At 38.8% G+C, this 20,902-nt stretch overlaps 1 protein-coding gene across 5 annotated transcripts; it reads left to right on the top strand.

The window, feature by feature from the left end:
• Nucleotides 1-1,912: 1,912 nt before the first annotated feature.
• On the top strand, nucleotides 1,913-20,357 carry cdk11b (cyclin-dependent kinase 11B). Of its 5 annotated transcripts, none has more exons than XM_026925625.3 (20): nucleotides 1,924-2,038; nucleotides 3,280-3,356; nucleotides 3,814-3,860; nucleotides 4,944-5,059; nucleotides 5,285-5,412; nucleotides 5,497-5,644; nucleotides 6,782-6,930; nucleotides 7,137-7,274; nucleotides 10,639-10,728; nucleotides 10,840-10,959; nucleotides 11,241-11,312; nucleotides 13,272-13,468; nucleotides 14,946-15,158; nucleotides 15,274-15,379; nucleotides 15,530-15,651; nucleotides 16,018-16,125; nucleotides 16,289-16,405; nucleotides 16,737-16,885; nucleotides 19,244-19,433; nucleotides 19,716-20,357. In XM_026925625.3, exons 3-20 carry the CDS (start codon nucleotides 3,834-3,836, stop codon nucleotides 19,806-19,808), a joined length of 2,283 nt encoding a protein of 760 aa, XP_026781426.1. In that variant the 5' UTR covers nucleotides 1,924-2,038; nucleotides 3,280-3,356; nucleotides 3,814-3,833; the 3' UTR covers nucleotides 19,809-20,357. The 5 variants fall into 5 exon arrangements, with proteins under 5 accessions (XP_026781427.1, XP_026781425.1, XP_026781423.1 ...); XM_026925623.3 differs by having other exon boundaries at nucleotides 1,926-2,038; nucleotides 3,814-3,944; XM_026925626.3 differs by lacking the exon at nucleotides 3,280-3,356 and having other exon boundaries at nucleotides 1,913-2,038.
• The last annotated feature ends 545 nt before the right edge of the window (nucleotides 20,358-20,902 follow it).

The following is a 20,902-nucleotide window of genomic DNA, read 5'->3' on the forward strand; positions in this document are numbered from 1 at the left end:
CTGTATAGGGGTGGGATATTTTAGGCAGCGAGTGAACAGTCAGTTCTCGAAGTTGATGTGTTGAAAACAGGAAAAATGGGCATGTGTAAGGATCTGAGCGACTTTGACAAGGGCCAAATTGTCACAGCTAGACGACTGGGTCAGAGCATCTCCAAAACTTATGATCCATTTTAGATAAGATCTATCGGTGTCATCTGAACAAATGCTTCAGTAGAAGAGATTAGCTATGAGGAAAATCTGATCTTTTGTTAAAAAAAAAAATAGCAGTTGATCAATAACATGGTCAATATCACACATTTCTTACATTTCAATAGGGACAGAGAAATTATTATAAATATTATAAATACTCAAGATATTGCACATTTACTTTCTTTGCTTTAAATATTTCAAAATACTAAAACTTTCTGTTCATTTCCAATTTTTAAATGAAAATAAAAATCCCAGATTTTCAGTGTGGTCTCAGACTTTTGGACCCCACATGACTGAATCACATAATCACTGCAGAATAGTCAGCTGCACATTCTTCCCAAAGGTGCTCTATTGGATTCAGATCTGAGACTAGGGAGGCCACTGAGGTACACTGAGCGCATTGTCATGCTCATGGAACCAGTTTGAGGTGACTTCATTCAGATCGGAAGCTCGTGGGACAAAAAAGACTACGTTCATTAACACACACAGTGTTCAATTCACGAGTAGTTTCTACAACAGCTCATTCACAGGGCCTTGTATGGCAGATGCTCAACATAATGTGAAGCTAATAATAAATAACTAAACAAATAAACAAATAAATAAGATGTGTTGGTATTTAACAAAGAAATATGATTTGATGATGTGATGATATGATGAAGTTTTTTATTAAGGAGATGTTTGCCATTTATAAAAAGAGTGTCAGGTGTCATGTTTTCTGCCAGATGAAAGTCTTCAGGACCAAGGACTTTGCGCTTTCTGGTTCCTCTGTGACATGGCAAACTGCGTTTCTTGTTTTATAAACTTCATAAGAAAAAGAGAGGCTGGTGAGGTGTTTATGGCTCTTGTTTCGTGGGTGTTCCACCACATTAAATGTAACTATAAATGGATAAAAAGCAAGACCTAGCTTCCATTATTAAATTCTACATTTTAATTTTTGACACATTGCTGTTTTGTAAGAAGAATAAATACTTTGTGGAGTGCTGGTGTAGGAAATGAGGGGCATGGTGGCTTAGTGGTTAGCACGTTTGCCTCACACTTGTGGGGTTGGGGGTTAAAATCCCTCCTCCGCCCTGTGTGTGTGCAGAGAGCGCGTGTTCTCCCTGTGCTTCAGGGGTTTCATCTGGGGACTCTGGTTTCCTCTCCCAGTCCAACGACATGCGCTGTAGGCTGACTGGCATTTCCAAATTGTCCATAGTGTGTGTGTGATTGTGGTCCAGGGTGTCCCCTGCCTTGTGGCCCCGAGTTCCCAGGCTCTCCTACGACCCTGTGTAGGATAAGCAGTACAGAAAATGGATGGATGGACGTAGAAGGAAATAATCATCTTCAGCGTGGTAACAGTAACCTGTCTCGGATTTGGGCGGCATCACACCCCCACATCGTTGATTGTTTTCCTATAATCGCACACCTCATGGCGTTTTACTCTTTACATTGTATGTGGTTATAGAAATCACTTCACAAAACAATGAAGGCTGAGTCTGGGGAGAAGTCTGTAGGGACGTTGCCATAGTAACTCGCTGTATTCCTCAGAGACAGGCTGAGGGCGCGCGCGAGTCAAAACACACAACAACCATTATTACATCATTAGTATATTACCTATCCCGGTGCATTATGGGATTAAAATAGTGTACCTAATATCCTCTACTATGTTTTCGGAGAGCATTACAAAATGGCAGGTTCTGAAAACTGGGCACGTTATGAAGAAAAGGGCACAGTTACAGAGTACTTAAAGTTGTCCACTAGATGGCAATAATTACCTAGCAACCCGTCTGTTACCCGGAACTACTTTCAGACGACAGAACGTAGCATTTTGTTTTTCCGGTATTTTAAAAACGCGCCGAGTAACTTTCAGGTTTGTAAACTGTTTTTGTAATACAGTTATACTTTTTTAGATTACTTCTAATATGGCCTAAAATACTTTATTAAATGTTTACATATGTTTGACTGATATCCAGTTAGCGAACGACAGATTAACAGCGTCTTGTGAGTTAGGTTAGCTGGCTAGCCGCTACTGCACTGTTTAGCCTGGCGATAAAGCGGGCTGCGTGTCAAATAGCGTCCTCATGGACATCTAGTGCACTAAGGAGTCTGTCACGGCGCAGTCTCGCCATGCACTGTGTAGTGCACTTGTATTGTGTGTGTGGAGCCATTTGATATTTAGCCCCACGTTATTTACCGTGTGCTAGCTCAGCTAGCGTTACTGCTGAATGTGTGATTAAAGTTAACAGCTTGCTTAAAAAAAAAATCTAGATTTGTCCAGTAGCCGGGGTGCTAGCTAACTATTCTCTGAAATCCGGGTTATTTTGAGTAGCTAGCTGGCTAAATGAACCGTAATGGTGGGATTTTGAGTGTTATAAAATGCTAGTAAGGCTTAAACATATTATTGCCAGCCCTTTAAGTGTGAAAGTGTCACTCAGTACATATTAAATTAATGAACCTTATTTAAATTTGTGTGTTTGTTGGAGCTGTAGAGTTTTCTGTTCATGAAGTTTCCACAACACTCATTTGATACAAGGCTACATTATTTATGAGACTAGTTTTTGAGGTTTGGATTAAACCAATTTATTTCAAGGGATCAAACAAGTTCTCAATAATAATAATAATAATAATAATAATAATAATAACAACAACAACTTTGATAATGTTATGTTGTGATTTTTACCACTGTAACAAAATCTTAAATATTATTTATAATATTTAATATTATTCATAATACTTAATATTATTCATAATATTTAATATTGCTTATAATATTTAATATTATTTATATATTACTTATTATATATTATAATTATTATTTGGTGGTTTTGCACTTGTTTGACTATAAAGGTTTGCAATACCATTTTTCTATTAAGAAAACATAAGGATTTTTTTTTTGTTGTTGTTGTTATTAAATAGTCCTGTTCTTATTAAATAGTCCAAAAGTATTGCAGATTGTGATTGTGGATTATGAAGGAAAGACTGGTTTTATATTTTTTTATTATCACTCTTTCCAAAAATGGAAGGCGGCACAGTGAGCATTAGCAAGAAAACAGCTTTTAGTGACTAAAATGTTAGAGCTATTAGCTTTGTTTGTGTGTTTGTTTGTTTTAGCGAAGTTCTGGACCTCTAACAATTGCTTGGTGTTCTTGAACATTGACGAACACAAAGTTCCAAGCATGCCTGAAAGGGTAAAATATGATTTTGTGTTTTTCGTAATGTAAAATGCTTGGCCCCACATTCACATCTCACTGTCCCATATTACATTTCACTATCCCTCTCCATGTTCTCAATTTCTTCCCACAACTGTTAGAAAGAAAAGTGTAAATTGACGTGGGCCTCTTTCTATCACAGACTCTTTGCTATAAGTTGTTACAGATCAAACCTACTTGAATTGTATGCTCTTGAATACAGTGTTAAGCACTAAAATGCCAGGCTGTGTGTAATTACTGAGAGTGTAAACCTGCTCCGAGCATCTCAGGACTCCTGATCAGTTAAGAAAGACAGACTGGAGGACACACTCCAAACCTATAAGCCTGAGAAAATAGCAGGCACAGATATAAATTTAATCAGCTACTGAACACAGTCTTTGCAACTGATACAACACAGTTTTCCGTGTATCACTGATTTATTGCTCTTTTCTTGCAGCTGGTTGTGACTTGGAGCTGATGGGGGACGAAAAAGACACCTGGAAGGTTAAAACACTCGATGAAATTTTACAAGAGAAAAAACGCAGACGAGAGCTTGAGGAGAAGGCAGAACCTAAGCGCTTGAAAAATGTAGGCTAAGTTTTGTGCTTTAGGTATAGCTTATTTATTCGAAGATAGCTTGAAATTTACCTTAAGAGATAACTCTCTAATCTTTTTTCTCATGTTTAACAACAATGCCTTGCTAGTGGTTGATCGATCATTGGATCACACATGGGTCACTGCTAAGCTTGAATAAGCCAGAAGCTCACGTGCGTTGTCTCATTTATATCAAGTCATGATTGTCTCAGTAATTTCAAGTCTCATTTATCTTAACGCTCAGTTATATCAAGTCACATAGGTCAAGTCACAAGGATAAGAGGAGACGCAGAAGGAGGTAGTCTCAGGTCTTGGTTAACTCAGTTGTCATATCTGAAGTCTGCTATCTTAAGTCTGTGCTAGTTCAAGGCTCAGTTATCTCAAATCCTTTGTCTGTTATCTCAGGTCCCATTTATTTTAAGTCTCAGTTATCTCGGGTAATCTCGCGTCTCTGTCACCCATCTCGAGTCTCAGTCCCCTCAAGTCTCAGTTATCTAGGTTATATTACGTCACAGATGTCTCAGTTATCTCTGATCTTACTTATCTCCACGTCTCAGTTACAGTTATCAAGTCTCAGTTATCTCAAGTGTCAGTTATCACAGTTATCTCAAGGTTAAGTTATCTCATTTATATGAAGTCTGCTATCTCAAGTCTGAGTTATCTCAAGTCTCTGTTATCTCATGTAATTTGTCTCAATAATCTCAAGTCTGAGTTATCTCAGGGCTCAGTTATCTCAAGTCATTTGTCTCAGTAATCTCAAGTCTGAGTTGTCTCATGGCTCAGTTATCTCAAGTCTGAGTTATCTCAAGGCTCAGTTACCTCTGTATAAGTCTATTATTTCAAGGCTCAGTAATTTCAAGTCAGTTGTCTCACTTATTTTAAATCTCAGTTATCTGAAGCTGCAGTTATCTCAAGTCTCAGTTATCTCTTGCAGCTCAACCTATAGGCAGCAGAGGGCTCTAAAAAATTGCAAAATGTTTCCTCTTTGGACAGACGGATGATCGGGAATCCAAACGTGACACTCCAGAGGAAGGAGAATTACGGGACCACAGGATGGAAATAACGATACGCAACTCTCCATACGTAAGGGAGGACTCAACAGAAGACAGGTGCGCCACATATGCCCCTTTACTACTAAGAAACTACGCTATATAACATTGTAATCACATCTGTATCATATAATGATGATGATAATAATAATATCTACAGGTGTTAAGTTTCTTCATAAAGAGTTGTTTTGCTAGGAGCCCCATTTTAGCATCTAATGGAATATTAATGTAGCTTTACCCATATTGGCAAAATACATTATAACTGCTGTTCCCAATTTAATGCAGAGGAGAGGAAGATGACTCGCTAGCTATAAAACCACCTCAGCAGATGTCCAGAAAAGACAAGTCGTACCACAGGAAAGAAGAGAAGCGGAAGGATAAGAGGAGACGTAGGAGTCACTCTACAGAAGGAGGTAGCCACCATTGCTGTGATTACTATGTAGTAGTCCTGAGACAGTTTCATTTTGTGAAGTAGTGTGTTTTTTTTTTTTTCCAAGCAGGAAAGCACATCCGCGCAAAAGACAAAGAGAAGGAACGGGAGAACGAAAGGCGGAAACGACAATGGCAGGAGGACAGCAAAGGTCGCAGGGACTATGAACGACAGAAGCGCCGTGATCAGGCCAGGGCCCACTCGCGCAGGGAGAGGTGATTACACACACAGACACACAAAAAGTTTAGAATAGAGAGCAACAAGGTGGATGCAGAGACCTTCAACGCAAACAATGGAGTAAAAATGTTGAAAAGAAGGTCATTTGTCATAAACTTATTGAGCAGATTTAGGGTTAAAAAAAAAAAAAACCCTGAAACAACTGATTAAATCAATTACCTACATATTATTTGATATGAACAACCATCTGATGCAACATCATTTGTTTTTTTTGGTACATCATTAATCAGCTCATCGCAATGTGTCTGAACAAGTGCTTGTGAGAGAAATAACAGCACGAGTTGTTGTCATTATGTGAGTTTGTTTATACGAACATTTTGAGGGTTTTTTTGTTGTTGTTGTTTTTTTCCTAAGCTTTATTTGTAGCCTGTTGTACCTCTGAATCCTGCTCATATTTTCATGCATGCTGAATTTACTGTTGTTTGAACGGTCCAAAAAAAAAAAAATGTGGCAAGTACTGAAGAGTTTCTCATGATCAACAAAATAACAGTCCAGTTTTTCCCTGTTATACAGAGAAGTTAAATTACTCAGGCATGTGATGAAAAAAATAATAGTTTAAAATATTGCATTGTTGGTTTGAGGATTTTTATTGTGCCATAAATCCAAAAATCTTACATCAAGATTACTTCTTCTTCTCACAAATTCTCATTTGTCTGCTGATGGTGTGTTTTTTAGCAGAATATATTTTTCTTAGTACTGTAAATAAATGTCCCAAAGAAGCAGGGCCTAGCCAACATGGATCAACAAAATGTGTGACAGGCTTTTTCAGGCCGTCCAAAAATCCCTTCTTCCAAACTTGGGTCAGAAGTAATTTCTGGCGGATGGTTGCCTAGAGGAGGGATGCATCATGGCAATAACTCTGTCTGGTAAAAGTGCAGGTTGCTTTATTATGCGTAGGATCTCCTATCAATTTTAACATCTTATAAATTAATGGCTGATTGAAATTCGAAATGGATTAGGTTACGTTTACTGATTCAGACCGCTGAGCTGCTGGGTTTGTGATTGATTGGCTGAAGAGCCTTAGGGAGGTTTGGTTGTTAATAATGCTACACACTTGGATGTGTTGGAGCTAATGAATTGCAACCCACTGACCACTTTTCCTGTTTCGTCTGCAGGGACCGTCTGGAGCAGCTGGAGCGCCAGCGTGAGAGGGAAAGGAAGCTGCGTGAGCAGCAGCAAAAGGAGCTGAGAGAGCAGCGTGAGCAGAAAGAGAGGGAAAGGAGGGCTGAGGAGAGGCGCAAGGAGCGCGAGGCACGACGAGAAGGTAGTAGTGTGCTATATTTGTCATTTATAATGACAGCACAATGGCATGCACAATTTAAAAAAAAAAAGTGTGAATAAATATTTTTAGAAATTGGTTTCAGTGTCAAATAATCACATTATAATTTAAAAAGTTCACCTGTGCACAAAACTTTAAGTGGTTCAAGCCGCATAATCTTAGATTAATCTATAATATTTCTGTTCATGCAGGGCCCCCTTCCCACCACCGGGGTGGCACCCTGGAGGATTACGGAGACAAAGCTAAGTCTAGGCACCGCAGCCGCAGCCGGAGTCCTGTTCGTCCACAGAGAGAGCAAAGGCCAGAGAGTAGTGAACAGCGGCGACCAGGTCAGTTACACCAAGCCAAACACAGCCATAACTTGCACTCATGGATTGCTATATAAAGTGAGTTTCATCATATTCTCTCCAAGGGAAAAATGTTTACTTGGTTGTCTTTATTTGGACTTTAGTTTACAATATACATCCTTTTTGCTGATCAGTCTGACTTATATGAATTATAAGCATGGATTAGGTTTAAAAGGTAATAAAAGGTCATTTCTTCCTAGTGACATAAATATAAAAGCTTACAGTATAATAGATTTGAATAGTTGAAATAGTTCTTGGAGGCTTCCTGTACTATGTTAGTCAAATTCTTTGGTAGCTGTTGTCTATTATTTTAGTATTATAGCTTCCCAAGAAGTCTTCACTGTCATCTGAGCTGTGGATTCCACTTTCCTAAACGCAGCCTGAAAATGTCAGTAAAAATCTATGTTGCATTAAGGTGCAGTTATCACAACACAAATATAGAAAAGCCATAATTACTGCTCTTTTTTTGTAAGCCTTGGAAAAAAAAAGTCTTTGACATGTTAATATAAACATTCAGTTCCCCAGGGGAAAATTTGCTTTTTGAGCCAGTCATAGGCTTAAAAATAAATCCAGCTATGCCGTATGTGTTTTTAAAGAATTTGGACCGATTAAGTGTATTCTGTGTTCCAATACAGTTAATCAAATAATGAATTAGATTACATTATTGTATTATATTCAGTGCAGTTAATCATGGCTGACTGTAGGTAATTGTGTTTGCTTTACTGTAAAATAAGCTTTTAGAGTTTCTGAACGCTGTGGGATAGTGTCGATTCTTTAGTGTGCATTGTGTTGCCTCGTGGGATGTTTTTCTCTTTGTGTTATCGTGATGCCCTTCACAACTGTTGGTTCAAAACACAGTGTCTCAAGTCTCCATTGTTCTCCCCCTTGAACTTTTCACATTTTGTGGTGTTGCAATTGAATTGAATAGTGTTAGAATTGAAATTGAGATTTTTTAAAAATTGATTTAGACGATATTTAGAAGTGCAAAATATTTTTTTTTATTGAGACGCCAAGATTAATTATACAAAATAAATAAATAATCTAACGTTTGTTGCTTGCTTATTCACTCCTCTGGGTCAATACTTGGTAGACCCACCTTTGGCTTAATTACAGCAGCAAGCCTTCTGGGATATGTCTTTATCAGCTTTGCATGTCTGGATCCTAATATTTATGTCCATTATTCTTTGCAAAATTGCTCAAGATCTGTCAGACTGGATGGAGACTGTTGGTGAACAGCAATTTTCAAGTCTTGCCACATATTCTCAATCAGATTGAGAGCTGGGCTTTGACAGGGCTGTTCTAGCACATTCAGGTTCTTGGTTTGAAACCACTTCAGCAAAGCTTTGGCAGTATGTTTATGGTTGGAAGGTGAACCTCCGCGCCAGTTTCAAGTTTCTTACAGACTGGAACAGGGTTTCTTTTAGGATTGCCCTGTATTTGCCCTGGTTCCAACCATCTTGCCTTCAACCATGACCACTTTTCCGAGTCCTGCTGATGAAAAGTGGCGTGTCTGGGCTACGGTTGTCCTGTGAACAGCTTCCACCATCTGAGCTGTATATCTCTCTAGCTCATTTATTGTTACCCTTGGCCTCTTGTTTGCTTCTCTGACTATTGCCCTCCTTTCTCAGTCACTGGCTTTTGGTAGATGGCCTCCTCTAGGCACAGGATTGTGCAATATTCTTTCCCCTTTTTAATAATGGATTTAATTGTGCTTTACAAGATGTTCAAAGTTTGGGATATTTTTTTTTTATAACCACAACCCTTTGCCAGAACTCTGTCCCAGACTTATTTTGATAGATCTTTGGTGTTCTTGATGCTGTTTGTTTAGACATGTTCTCTAACAAACTCTGGAGTTCTTCCAAGAACTAATTAAGATGTTTCACAGCAATGGGGGTGTATACTTATGCAACCACAATTTTCATGTTTTTTTCTTTGTAAATATTTACACACACTATATTGACTTTTCCCTCCTCGCTTCAATATTATGGGCTATCTTGTGTAAATACCTGATATACCTGGAACCTGGAACTGAAATGGACTTCATTTGGCTTATAACACTACTTATGCAAGGCACTGTATGCCTTATGGTCATTTATTAATCATATTATATCTTGTATCCATATCATATGTACCCCATATTGTTTTAATAAAGCAAAATATTAATATTTGCTTGAAGCACTTGTTAAGTATTAACTAAACCTGGTCAAACATGATTAGAAGTAATGGTCAGAGCACAAGGTCAGGCTCAAGGCTGCCCCAGATCAGTCATGGGTTAGGGGTCTTGCTCAAGGGCCCAGCAGTTGTAGGACAGGGCAGTGGCACTGTTTCTCCCCTTTTTTTTTTTGTTTTGTTTTGTTTTGTTTTTTGCAGGTGCATGCCTGTTACAGCCTGCAGGTCTGTTACATCCTAAAGTCAGGATCTGGCTGAGATCCTTAACCACCGAGTTATCATGGCCAGACAGAGTCTATGACATGAACCACACCATATGTGAATTTCAAAAAGCCTTTTTATAAATCCACCATAACCGCACTAGTCTACTTTTTACTTCTTTTAGATAATTGCAGTCTGCAGTCTCCACATGGACCTTCAACAATATGACATGTATTTATATTAGACTGACATTACATCAGCAAAGAGGCGATTTGGGAACCGTAGACCATTTTCCAGACCAGACAAATAGGGATTAGGATCTTTATGTAGCTGTTAACACTGCTTTTCTGGAATAATACTACTAATTTATTATTATTATTATTATTATTATTATTATTATATACCATAATATTTCTAGATACACTGCACCTAAGGTTTGGTCTAGATTCAACATATGACATCTCCAGACTTTTTCATTTCACTTTACGTTGTATATTTATCATATTGACCTTATGTAGTTTTTGAGGAAGCATAAAAATACGTACTTGATTTCACATAAATATTTTACTGCTATTTTATTAGTCTAGTCGCTGGCTTAAAGACTAGTAGTCTGCTACTTTTGCAACTATTATGGTAGCTATTAATAAGTGCATATAAGGTTATTTCCACACTGTAAAATGAATTTCAGCCAAAGCTTTTCCTCCAAGTCTTAATGGACCATTCTAGCCCTGCTTGTGTGGTAATAAGACACTTTTAGTGGCGTGTGCTAGCCATTAGAGTTCTCTCACTGGCGGAGTATGTTGTGCGGTCTGCTGCTCGGAGGCCATTAGATCACCCGGTTTCCTTCGGTGTTTTTGCGAGATCACTGTAAAAGTGATAAGCATTCCCAACTTCGTGCCGAGGTATTATGTAACAGACGTCTGAGTTTTTAAAATACTAGCACTGATTGCATGAACATCATTATTCTTCTCCTCAGTGAAAGAAGAGAAGCAAGAGGATTTACTGGCTGATCTTCAGGATATCAGTGACAGTGAGAGAAAGACAAGTACAGCAGAGTCTTCAATTGGTAAACACATACATGCACACACAGGAAACTAAAATCTGCAATCAAATATTAATCTGTTTTGCACATATATGAAATTGATTACCAGTGCATTATGAACTTTTGCAATTAAAGGCTCAGCGTCTGGTTCGGAGGAGGAGGAGGATGACGATGAAGAGGAGTCGAGCAGCCAGAGTGAGGAAAATGAAGAGAGAGAGTCGGGATCAGACTCTGAAGGATCTGATCAGAGTGCAGGTCAGTATTCATCCAGCCTTGGACCTGAATACTCCCAATTACATTCTCCTAAACCAAACTGAAGGTCTTTGCAGGCAAACAGAGATCAGGTCAGTTTTTTCCAGTTAGTTCTGGCAGTAGCAAGTCCCATAACTGACTTACCAGATTGAACACAATTCAGATTATGGAGGTGGAAATGGTTAATACATAATCCATCCTAATCTATGTTCTATTTTTAATATTAATAAATTGTTGTAGAATGGTTTAGAAATTAAGAATGGTTTATTTTTTTTCATTTGTAGAAGACGTGAGCGAAGAGGAGCAATCCGAAGAGGAGGAAGACGAAAGAGAGAATGGCAACCACATACCTGCTGGTGAGGGTGGGCTTACAAACCCAGACACTATATGACTCATTTCAGTCTTTCAGTTTACGGGCTTCTTTTTTCAGTCCTGGCTGCTGCGCAGGCCAGTAGATTTGCTCTGCACTCTTTTCCTGAAAAGCAGCTATAACAGTGGCTTAGTGCTGCTTAAGAATAAAGAATTGGTCACACAAACAATTTAAACAAATCAAGATACAAATAATTGCAAGATTTAAGCAAAGAGAAAATCTGTGCAAATCAGAAATTTATAGTCATGTTACACACAGTTATATGATTAAGTGTGTATGAAATTTTTATTTTATTTTGATATATTTGGACATCAGTATTTGATCTTCAGCACTAAACAGTATGAGTAGATAAGCGTTATGTAATAGATTTAAAAAATAATAGAAATTTGACTTCGCGATTGTTTAAAAAAACCTGTCATTTTTTTCTATTGAAAAAGTAAGTGCACCCTTGGCTTCAGTAACTGATATTGCCCCATTTGGCAGAAGCCACTTTATGTAGGCATTACTTAAAACTGCCTACCAGTCTCTGACATCTACTGGGTGAAATTTTTTGCCCACTCCTCCGTGCAGAATTCTTTACACCGTGCAGTGTTTGAGGAGTTTCTTGCATGCACAGCCTTTCAATAGGATTCAGATCTGGCCTTTGACTAGATCATTCCATAATCCTCCATTTCTTCCTTTCAAGCCACTGCTTTGTGGATTTAATTGTATATTTGAGATCATTATCCTGTTGGGAGTTCCAATTCTTCAGCTTCAACGATTTGACACATCTCCTCAAGCACTGCTTGATATGATAGAGAACTCGTAGCCGATTCTCTGATTGCAAGTTAACCAGGCCCTGAGGCAGCGAAGGAGCCCAAACATGGCTTCTGGTACTGTGACCAAAATGCGCTATCTTGCCTAGATGCCTGCTGCTTGCCCAGATATACTTTAGCAAACTTTATTCTTGACCTGATGTTCTTTTTAAATACCAAAGGCTTCTTCCTCGCACACTTCCCATGTAGGTCAAATTTGTGCAGTCTCCTTCTAATGGTACAAGCATGCACTTTTGATACCAACAGTGACAAGAGCTACCTGCAGATCCTGTGATGAAATTCTGGGTTTTTTTAGAGACTTCTTTTAGCATCTAATCTTCTGCTCTCAGGTTAAATTCGCTGGGGTGGCTTAGCCTGAATAACTTGACAGTGGTTTTAAATCTTCTCCACTTGTAGATAATCTCCTCCGGACAGTGGAATGATTGATTTCCAATATTTTGGAAAACCCCTTCCCAGACCCACAGGCATCTACAACCTTGTTTCTGAAAGCCTCAGAGAGCTCTTTTGTTCTAGGCAAGATGATACCACACACTCCAGTAACAAAACGAAAAACGAGACCACGTATCTGAGGTTTAAATAAAACAGGTTCCTCTAAGATACTCTCTAACGGCGTTCTAATCATTAGCACCGGCTCGTGTGCACCTGATTTCGTGTGTGTATGTAGGGGTGTGCTTACTGTTCCACATAAGAAAATTGCTGTTCTGTTTATTTCAGTTGTATAAAGGATGACAAGACTGATCATCTTAAGTGTTAAATTATATCAACATCATTTAAATGAAGACCAGATATCTGTATGTCCAAATATTTTGAAAAAGTCTAAACTTTTCATGGGGTGTACTTACTTTTTTACATGACTGTATTCTATTCTGATATTTTATAATATCCTTAGCAAGCTAAAAGGCAGGTAACCACTTAGGCTCTTACAAAAAAATCAGTCTCAGTCATTTCAATCATCTCAATACAAAAAATCAGTCTCAGTCATTTCAGTAGGTCCAAACTACTGTTTCTTGTTTTGTGCTTCATGATGCTGGATCTAGTGATCTATAGAAAAAAGAAAGTTTGCTACAAATAAGGTGGTTTTGCTCATCCTGGAGTGGTTTAGTGTCATTAACATGAGTCTTTCTCTACAGTCCCAGAGTCACGGTTTGATCACGACTCGGAGGAGAGTGTTGAGGAAGATGAGGGTGAGGAAGTGGACGCGGGAGACGTGACCCCTCAGTCTCATTCTCAGTCAGCCACACCAGAGGAAAACTACATCCCAGATTCTCCACCAGTCTCACCTGTAGAGCTGAAAAAAGAGCTGCCCAAATATCTGCCTGCCTTACAGGTATGTAGCAGGGCTGTCACCATCCAGGGACGACTCAAAATGGAGGAATTTTTGAATAGCTATGAGGCAAACAATTGAAATTGCAATTTTTTTTAAACTATTGGTTTTAAGTTTTTACATAATTAAATCTGCTGCACTATAGACATCCATCAGTGGGTGTCTAAACTGAAATTATTGGCTAGAAAAATAGTTAACGCTGGAATACACAACATTGTGCGTCACTCTTTGAAAAGTGGCTTCGCTCCAACTTGCGCTACAATTGTATTTTGTTAGTCAGGACTGTTCACTGAAACCAATTAATGCCTTTGTTTTACGTTGCATTAAGGGTCTGCACTCCATGTGAAATTCGTTTCCTTGAAATTTCACTCCCTTTAATTTCCAGTGGGGAGTAGCAAAAAATGTGCTGGGGATTGTGGGATAGCGAGCAGTAAGAACTTCAATCACGGTGTGGTGTGAAGAGTTGAGCTGCTTTCAAGCCACACAGGGTGACCAACTGGATAAAAACATTGTTCTGTTGTCTACTTATTTACATCCGATCACATTGTCCTGTATACATATAGTTCCGTCTCGACGACATGGATGAAATATTAATAACTGCTACAACCCTCTTCTTTCTCTCATGCATGTTGTTTTTTTTAATAGCACATTTAAGTGGGAATGCGTGTCCTTACATGCTACTGCAAGTAGAAAAAAAATAATAATTATAACTTGATAAGTCTAGCATACTTTATGTGGTAGCCTACTTGAATAAGAAGATTTATTTGAAAGCCACGATTTCATGATTGACGGGTTCATTCACGCTCTGGATTGTAGACAGGCACGCCCCTCAAGCAGCATGGCACTGGTGAAAGGAGCAGAGGATGACATTCATGCTTCATGCAGTAGACATTGAGCCTTAAAAATGATTGTTCCCCATAACAGGAAACGTGTGGAGTTTAAAACCAGTGATGTCTAAGCATCGAAAATAGCAATTATTTGTAAAATTCAAGTTTCTGTGAAGTGGCAGGATGTTGGGTAGCATTGCTTCATCACAGCTCTGGGTTTGGTTCTAAGTACGGGTTACTGTGGGTTGTTTGGTGAGTGGGTGAGTGGTTTGGTGGGTGATGTGTTTAGTTGGGTTGTTAGGCTTCCGTGAAATGCCCACCTCTCTAGCAATCATGTCCCCAAAATATCCATACTTTTTTTCTTTTTAGTTGGTGAATAATGCCATAAAATTGGTGCTGTTTAAATGTGTTTACAGTTACATTTAAATTGGCTTTGGTGAAGGGCCCAGTGCTACTGATCACGAACTTCTGATCTGTAGTCCAATGCCTTAACCACTGAGCTATCCAATACATACAAAAGATGTATGTTTTTGTATGTATCCATTTCAAGCATTATTTAAATGGAAACTTGGTCCTTGTGGAATTTTATACTTGCACTCACCATCTTACAAGAACACTGTAACATGACTGCTGCATCTCTGCTTTGCTTCAAGGGCTGCCGTAGCGTGGAGGAATTCCAGTGTCTGAATCGTATAGAAGAAGGCACATATGGGGTGGTGTACAGAGCCAAGGACAAGAAAACAGATGAAATCGTAGCTCTTAAAAGGCTGAAGATGGAGAAAGAGAAAGAGGGATTTCCAATCACCTCCCTCCGAGAGATCAACACTATCCTGAAGGCCCAACACCCCAACATTGTCACTGTCAGGGTGAGCTATTTACACCTTAAGAGTTTTCCTGAAATGTTAGATAATTCAATAAAATTAATAAGCTGATATTAGTAAGGTTTAAGAGCTAATTTTTTTGTATTCATGTTTGTTGCAGGAAATAGTTGTGGGCAGTAATATGGATAAGATCTACATAGTGATGAATTATGTAGAACATGACCTAAAGAGTCTCATGGAAACCATGAAACAGCCCTTCCTACCAGGTAGTGTACCTCCTAAATAAAATGTAGTGATGTTGTGTTTTGTTTGTTTGGTGGTTTTTTTTTGTTTGTTTGTTTTTTTGCCATTTTAAAAGTAACATGCAAATACAACACTTCCCTTTGTTCTCTCTCTCTCTCTCTCTCTCTCTCTAGGTGAAGTGAAGACTCTGATGATTCAGTTACTAAGAGGAGTTCGCCATCTCCATGACAACTGGATCCTGCATCGTGACCTGAAGACCTCCAACCTGTTGCTGAGCCACAAGGGCATTTTAAAGGTGCGACTTGTCTAGTCAGAAAACCACTTTGGGGATCTGTCTACCTTTTTCCTGGCATCTACATTTTTCTATGTTTCATAGCGGAAGCTGGTTTCCCTTTACATTTTAATATCTAATGTAATAATAATATTTCATGCTTTGTAGGTAAAACCATCCTATTTAACGTCGGAGCACAATATTTCTTTCACTTCATTTGTTAATAACAACATTTAAAATAATAGATTACACTTGCTGGTCCCCTTTCCATGAAAGCTGTTTAAATTTGATCAGGTTGTATCAATTCTATTAAGTTTTTGACTTTGGACCGTATGTGTTTTGTCAGGAATGTTGTCCTTGAATGATATGTGTGATTTCTGTGTTGTGTAGATTGGCGATTTTGGACTGGCACGAGAATATGGTTCCCCGCTGAAGCCTTACACACCGGTGGTGGTCACTCTGTGGTACCGTGGCCCAGAGCTTCTTTTGGGGGCAAAGGTCAATAACACGTACTTTAAATTGTAAAAGCTGAGCCTAACCTTCATGTTTATTTTAAAGTTGTATTGTAGTTAGGTTTTGGGGTTTTGTTTCCCCCCAAAGAATGTGCTAATGCAACTTTAGTTAAGATGTGTAAACGGATTGATATTATTTTTCATGACAGGAATACTCCACAGCTGTGGACATGTGGTCAGTGGGCTGCATATTTGGAGAGCTGCTCACCCAGAAACCACTTTTCCCGGGCAAGTCAGAGATTGACCAGATCAACAAAATATTTAAGGTGAACTTTTATACAGATACTTAAGTTCTCAGAAAATCTTGTACTTTGAGAGAGAAGCCATGTTTTTGGGAAGTTGTTAGGGAAATTGAGGAATTTGGGGAAAAATTTACAGGACAAAAACGTTACATATATAATGACCATATCACTGATAACAGCAAGGATTCATATGATCAGATAAGTGATCTAATGTAATCATGGTGTTTGGCAAGTTCCCCAACCCCATTTAAATGCTGTTTGTATTTATAGGTGTGGGAAGTCTCCCAAATCCTCTTAAAATCTGTTTGTGTTATAAGCGAGAGTGTGTGTGCAGTTGGTTTTTCCTGTGTTGTAGGACCTCGGCTCTCCCAGTGAGAAGATTTGGCCAGGCTACAACGAGCTGCCTGCGGTGAAGAAGATGACTTTTACAGAATATCCCTATAACAACCTGCGCAAGCGCTTCGGAGCTCTGCTCTCAGACCAAGGCTTCGACCTCATGAACAAGTACGTTTTGGATTTTCAGGTTGCTTTGAGAGCGCTACACACAAATAGCCCTATTCTCACAGCATTAGGTTTACTTAGGAAGTATGTTAATCACATACAGTTGCTCCTCTGTGATTTGATTTTTGTACAAAAGGGCAAATATTTTATTAGAAGTCAGTAATGTCCAAATGGACGGGAAAAATATGAATCAAACTCATTTTCACCAAGCAAAATATGTATAAGGAATTGTTGATGTAGACATTAGCATTTCATACAAGAGGGTTAAAAACAGTGCATAAATAAATACATATAAAAATGTCTAGTGCTACATATTATGTTCCCAAAAATAAGGTGATGTGGTAAGTATTTCTATGCACTATAATATCAGTACAGTATAGTACTTTATTCCAAAGCTCTGTTAAATTCTCAAATCTATAACTGCACCTCTGACAGTAGTGGCAGCCATAATTCAGATCGCAGGCTTATCAGTTCGCTCATTGGAACGCATTAGCATTTCTTTCATTTATCATTTCTCATCACACCAGCCTGTTGTTGATTATTTTCCTATAACAGCATACCCCTACGTGTTTTATTCCATACGCATGCTAAGCCAACGTGCCTGACTCCCTAATATGTGATGTTTTTTGTGGTTCTGTCGCTGAGTGACCTAAATATTTCAGTAGAACATTACAGGTTATTTATAAATATCACACTTGGGTGCGTGTGTGCGTGGGTGTTATATGCACACATGCACTTATGTGCTGCGTGTCTGATGTGAGCAGATGACCGTGTCTTTTTGTCGGGTCTGTCTGGAGCAGCAGGGCCTTGTGTCTGTCAGGAATCTGTCTGGCATGCTAGACACAGGGCAGACAGGAACAGCAGCCAAATTACACATGCTAGTCTGCAGCCCTGATGATGTCAGGAAAAGACCCATTTACTTCTTTTCTCTACGGCTTACTTGGATTTGTGGATAGCTTTCATAAGCTTAGAGGTGCAAAATATACAAATGAAATCACAAATAAAATAATTATTAAAATGTAGTATTAATACATATAAATATATTAATAAATATAAATATAAAAATTAATGAAATGTAAAACTGTTGTGGTTTTACAGTGTTTCACATTGTGTAGTTGAAAGCTAATACCAAGATGCAGCAAAATCTGATATTAGGTTGCTATACTCTTCATTCTGCAATTTTTTTTTTGTTTGTTTGGTTTTTTTTTTTTTTGTTGTTTTTTTTTTTTGGATCTCTGCAATTTGGTCACCCCCCAATTCCCAACTCCCTACTAGCCAACTCTCCCCTACTACACGCCAGTTATCAACCAAGTGCTTCCTCCGAGACATGAACCTTAGAGGAAAGCTCTATCTGCCCTCTTCCTCATACATGAGACCCCTCACAGACACCCATGATTGGCTAGTGTCACTGTGATTGACAGGGGAGCGAGAGTATGCCACCCCTCCAGCCCAGAGGACAGTTTTGCTCCCTTGCCTCTGATCCAAGGATGGCTGTTATCTCCTGGATTTGAATTCCCAGTCTCCAGATTATAGAGCTCCTTTATTAGAGACAGCCAAATGATTCGAGGTGGAGTTTAGAGATTAGCTGGAAAAATGTTCCTAGAAACATTTTTCTAGCTAATCTCTAAACTCCACCTCATGTTAATATGTAGCTTTGAGTAATTTTAAAAAATCTTTCTGCTATATTCAGAGCAAACTTATAAAAGGTCAAAATGGTTTTTTCAGAATTTTATATGATAACATTCAGATGTGATGGACTGTTGATTTGAGGGATGACGCAAATTGAGCGAAACAGGCTGAAAAACAAGGAATGTTTATGCACAAGCAGAAGGAAAATGTACTTGTTAGTTAAACAAGCAACCGTCACATAAACAATAGTGATTGGTCATACTGGATTCAGCTGCTGCATTGCAAAGAAGGTACTAGTGGAATCAAGATTGGTGCGCAGTACATTGGGCCATATGTAGTTGTTAAATAATCCTTTACACGATCCACTCAATACTGAGCCTCACTTCTTTGCTATCATTGCGGTTTTATTGCACTTAACGGCAAACTGCCAAACCATTCTGGATTTGGATTAATCTGAATTTTACAGTAGAATTATTGTTCATAAGAAGAGTTAAAAGCAGTAGGGAAAAGACAGCTGCAGACAAAGTCGAGTGGGCTGCCAGATTACACAAAGCTGAGTAATCCACAAAACCCAAATATTTTTGCATGGTGTTTTAAGTCAGCTGTTTTACAATGCAGTTGATGGATTAGTGGCTAAAATAAAAGAGAAGCTCAAGAAAAATACGAGCTTGGGCTAGCATGCAAGCCGTTTTGTCTCTTGTGTAAATCAAGCCTACCATCTCTCACTGTTAGATTCCTTACCTACTGCCCCGCCAAACGGATCAGCGCTGATGAGGCTTTGAAGCACGAGTATTTTCGGGAAACGCCGCTCCCCATCGAGCCCTCCATGTTCCCGACTTGGCCGGCAAAGAGCGAACAGCAGCGGGTGAAAAGAGGAACGAGCCCCCGACCCCCGGAGGGAGGCCTGGGCTACAGCCAGCTGGTAGGAGACACCACTGCTAAACTGCCAGTGTTGTGCCTGGAAGGCTTACTGTACATGTGGAACTCAAGATATCATTTATACAGTAGTGTCTGATTTTGGTCCTAAGGAGTCCCACCATGAATTCAAACTCTGTTGAAGCCAAAACAACCAAATTTAATGTTCTCTGACTGAATAAGAGCCAAAAAGCAATGAATTGAGTGCAGTTTCAGCTAGCACAGGTTTAAACAGATGAAGAACTTATAATATAAGTTTATATATTATATAATATTTCTATCTTTTTAGGGTGACGACGATCTGAAAGAGACTGGCTTCCACTTGACGACGGCCAACCAAGGACTGTCCAAGTCAGGCCCAGGGTTCAGTCTGAAGTTCTGAGGTAAAAGGCCAGAGCCAAGGGAGTTTTTTTTGCTCTTTGTGGCACTAATGCCAGGACTCGGTTTAAGAGACTCCCTGAAAGCTGACCAAATGTTCCTCTGAGGCTCCCTGATGCAAACTGTTAAAAACAGTACGAAGATGGAGAAATTCAAGTTCTATCTGTTCATCTTCTCCCAACAGTTAGAGGCAATGAACTGCTCCTCTGTCACACATAATCCCAAATTGGGGTTCTGGCTTTCTGATATAATTGCATTTTTCTCTCAATATTTTTTTTATTTTTTTTTTTTTTGGTCATTTACTGCTGTTTGTCCTGTTTGTGTTTTAGCTTCCACTCTATTTCATCAAGTCTGATCCTTATAGATTTTGAGTTTCATATGTTTTTTTTTTTAAGCGACAGACGAAGGACTGTTCAAATTTAAAACCGCATTCCAGCCTACACATACTGGATTCATAACTGGAGTTGTGTAATAATGCGGTTTGCCAAAAGTGTCGGTCATTGACACAGGTGATATTGTGTTGTAAGAAATAAACTATTTCCAAGTCTATTTATACACTTTTACTATTTCTCAAATTTCTGAAGCCACTTGGTATGCAGTAGTGATTTTTTTATTTTTTTTTTGTTAAGCGTTAAAGCAACAGTTGAGGACAGTTACGGAGCTGACGTTTAAAACAGAAATGACAAAAAAGTGGAGAAAACAGTCAGGGCAGCCTTGAAAGCAGCTCCAGCACCAGATGTCCAAAAATGATGTCATTCTGTGCACTGCACATACTCGGTACAATCAAGTCCGCCTCCTCCATTTTATTAGCGAAGAAGCCAGAGCGACTTTCCATTGAATACGATATTCCCCACTTTAGTCATGGATACTTAATGATTTGGGAGTTTAAAAAAATGGGAATGAGAAATACAGTGTTTTAATTTCCCAGGTATCATATAGCATCTTGTTTCATGGTGAATTTGTGAATTTCTGAAGTAGTCCTGACTTACTGGGGTCTGATCATTGGGTTTTCACTTCTTCAATAGTCACAGCTGCTAATTAAATGTCTGAAATTTCATACAGCTAATATTCATCATGATTTTTATAAAGTATGTAGAC

Source organism: Pangasianodon hypophthalmus, chromosome 8 (genome assembly GCF_027358585.1).
Source record: "Pangasianodon hypophthalmus isolate fPanHyp1 chromosome 8, fPanHyp1.pri, whole genome shotgun sequence".
Lineage (NCBI taxonomy): Eukaryota > Metazoa > Chordata > Actinopteri > Siluriformes > Pangasiidae > Pangasianodon > Pangasianodon hypophthalmus.

What these genes read in the sequence shown, in the direction of transcription:
- cdk11b (XM_026925622.3), top strand. Translation starts at nt 3,834, where the DNA reads ATGGGGGACGAAAAAGACACCTGGAAGGTTAAAACACTCGATGAAATT. An exon ending in AACCTAAGCGCTTGAAAAAT is followed by an intron (nt 3,945 to 4,943) that starts GTAGGCTAAGTT and finishes CTCTTTGGACAG; the next exon opens with ACGGATGATCGGGAATCCAA. An exon ending in GCCTGGGCTACAGCCAGCTG is followed by an intron (nt 19,434 to 19,715) that starts GTAGGAGACACC and finishes CTATCTTTTTAG; the next exon opens with GGTGACGACGATCTGAAAGA.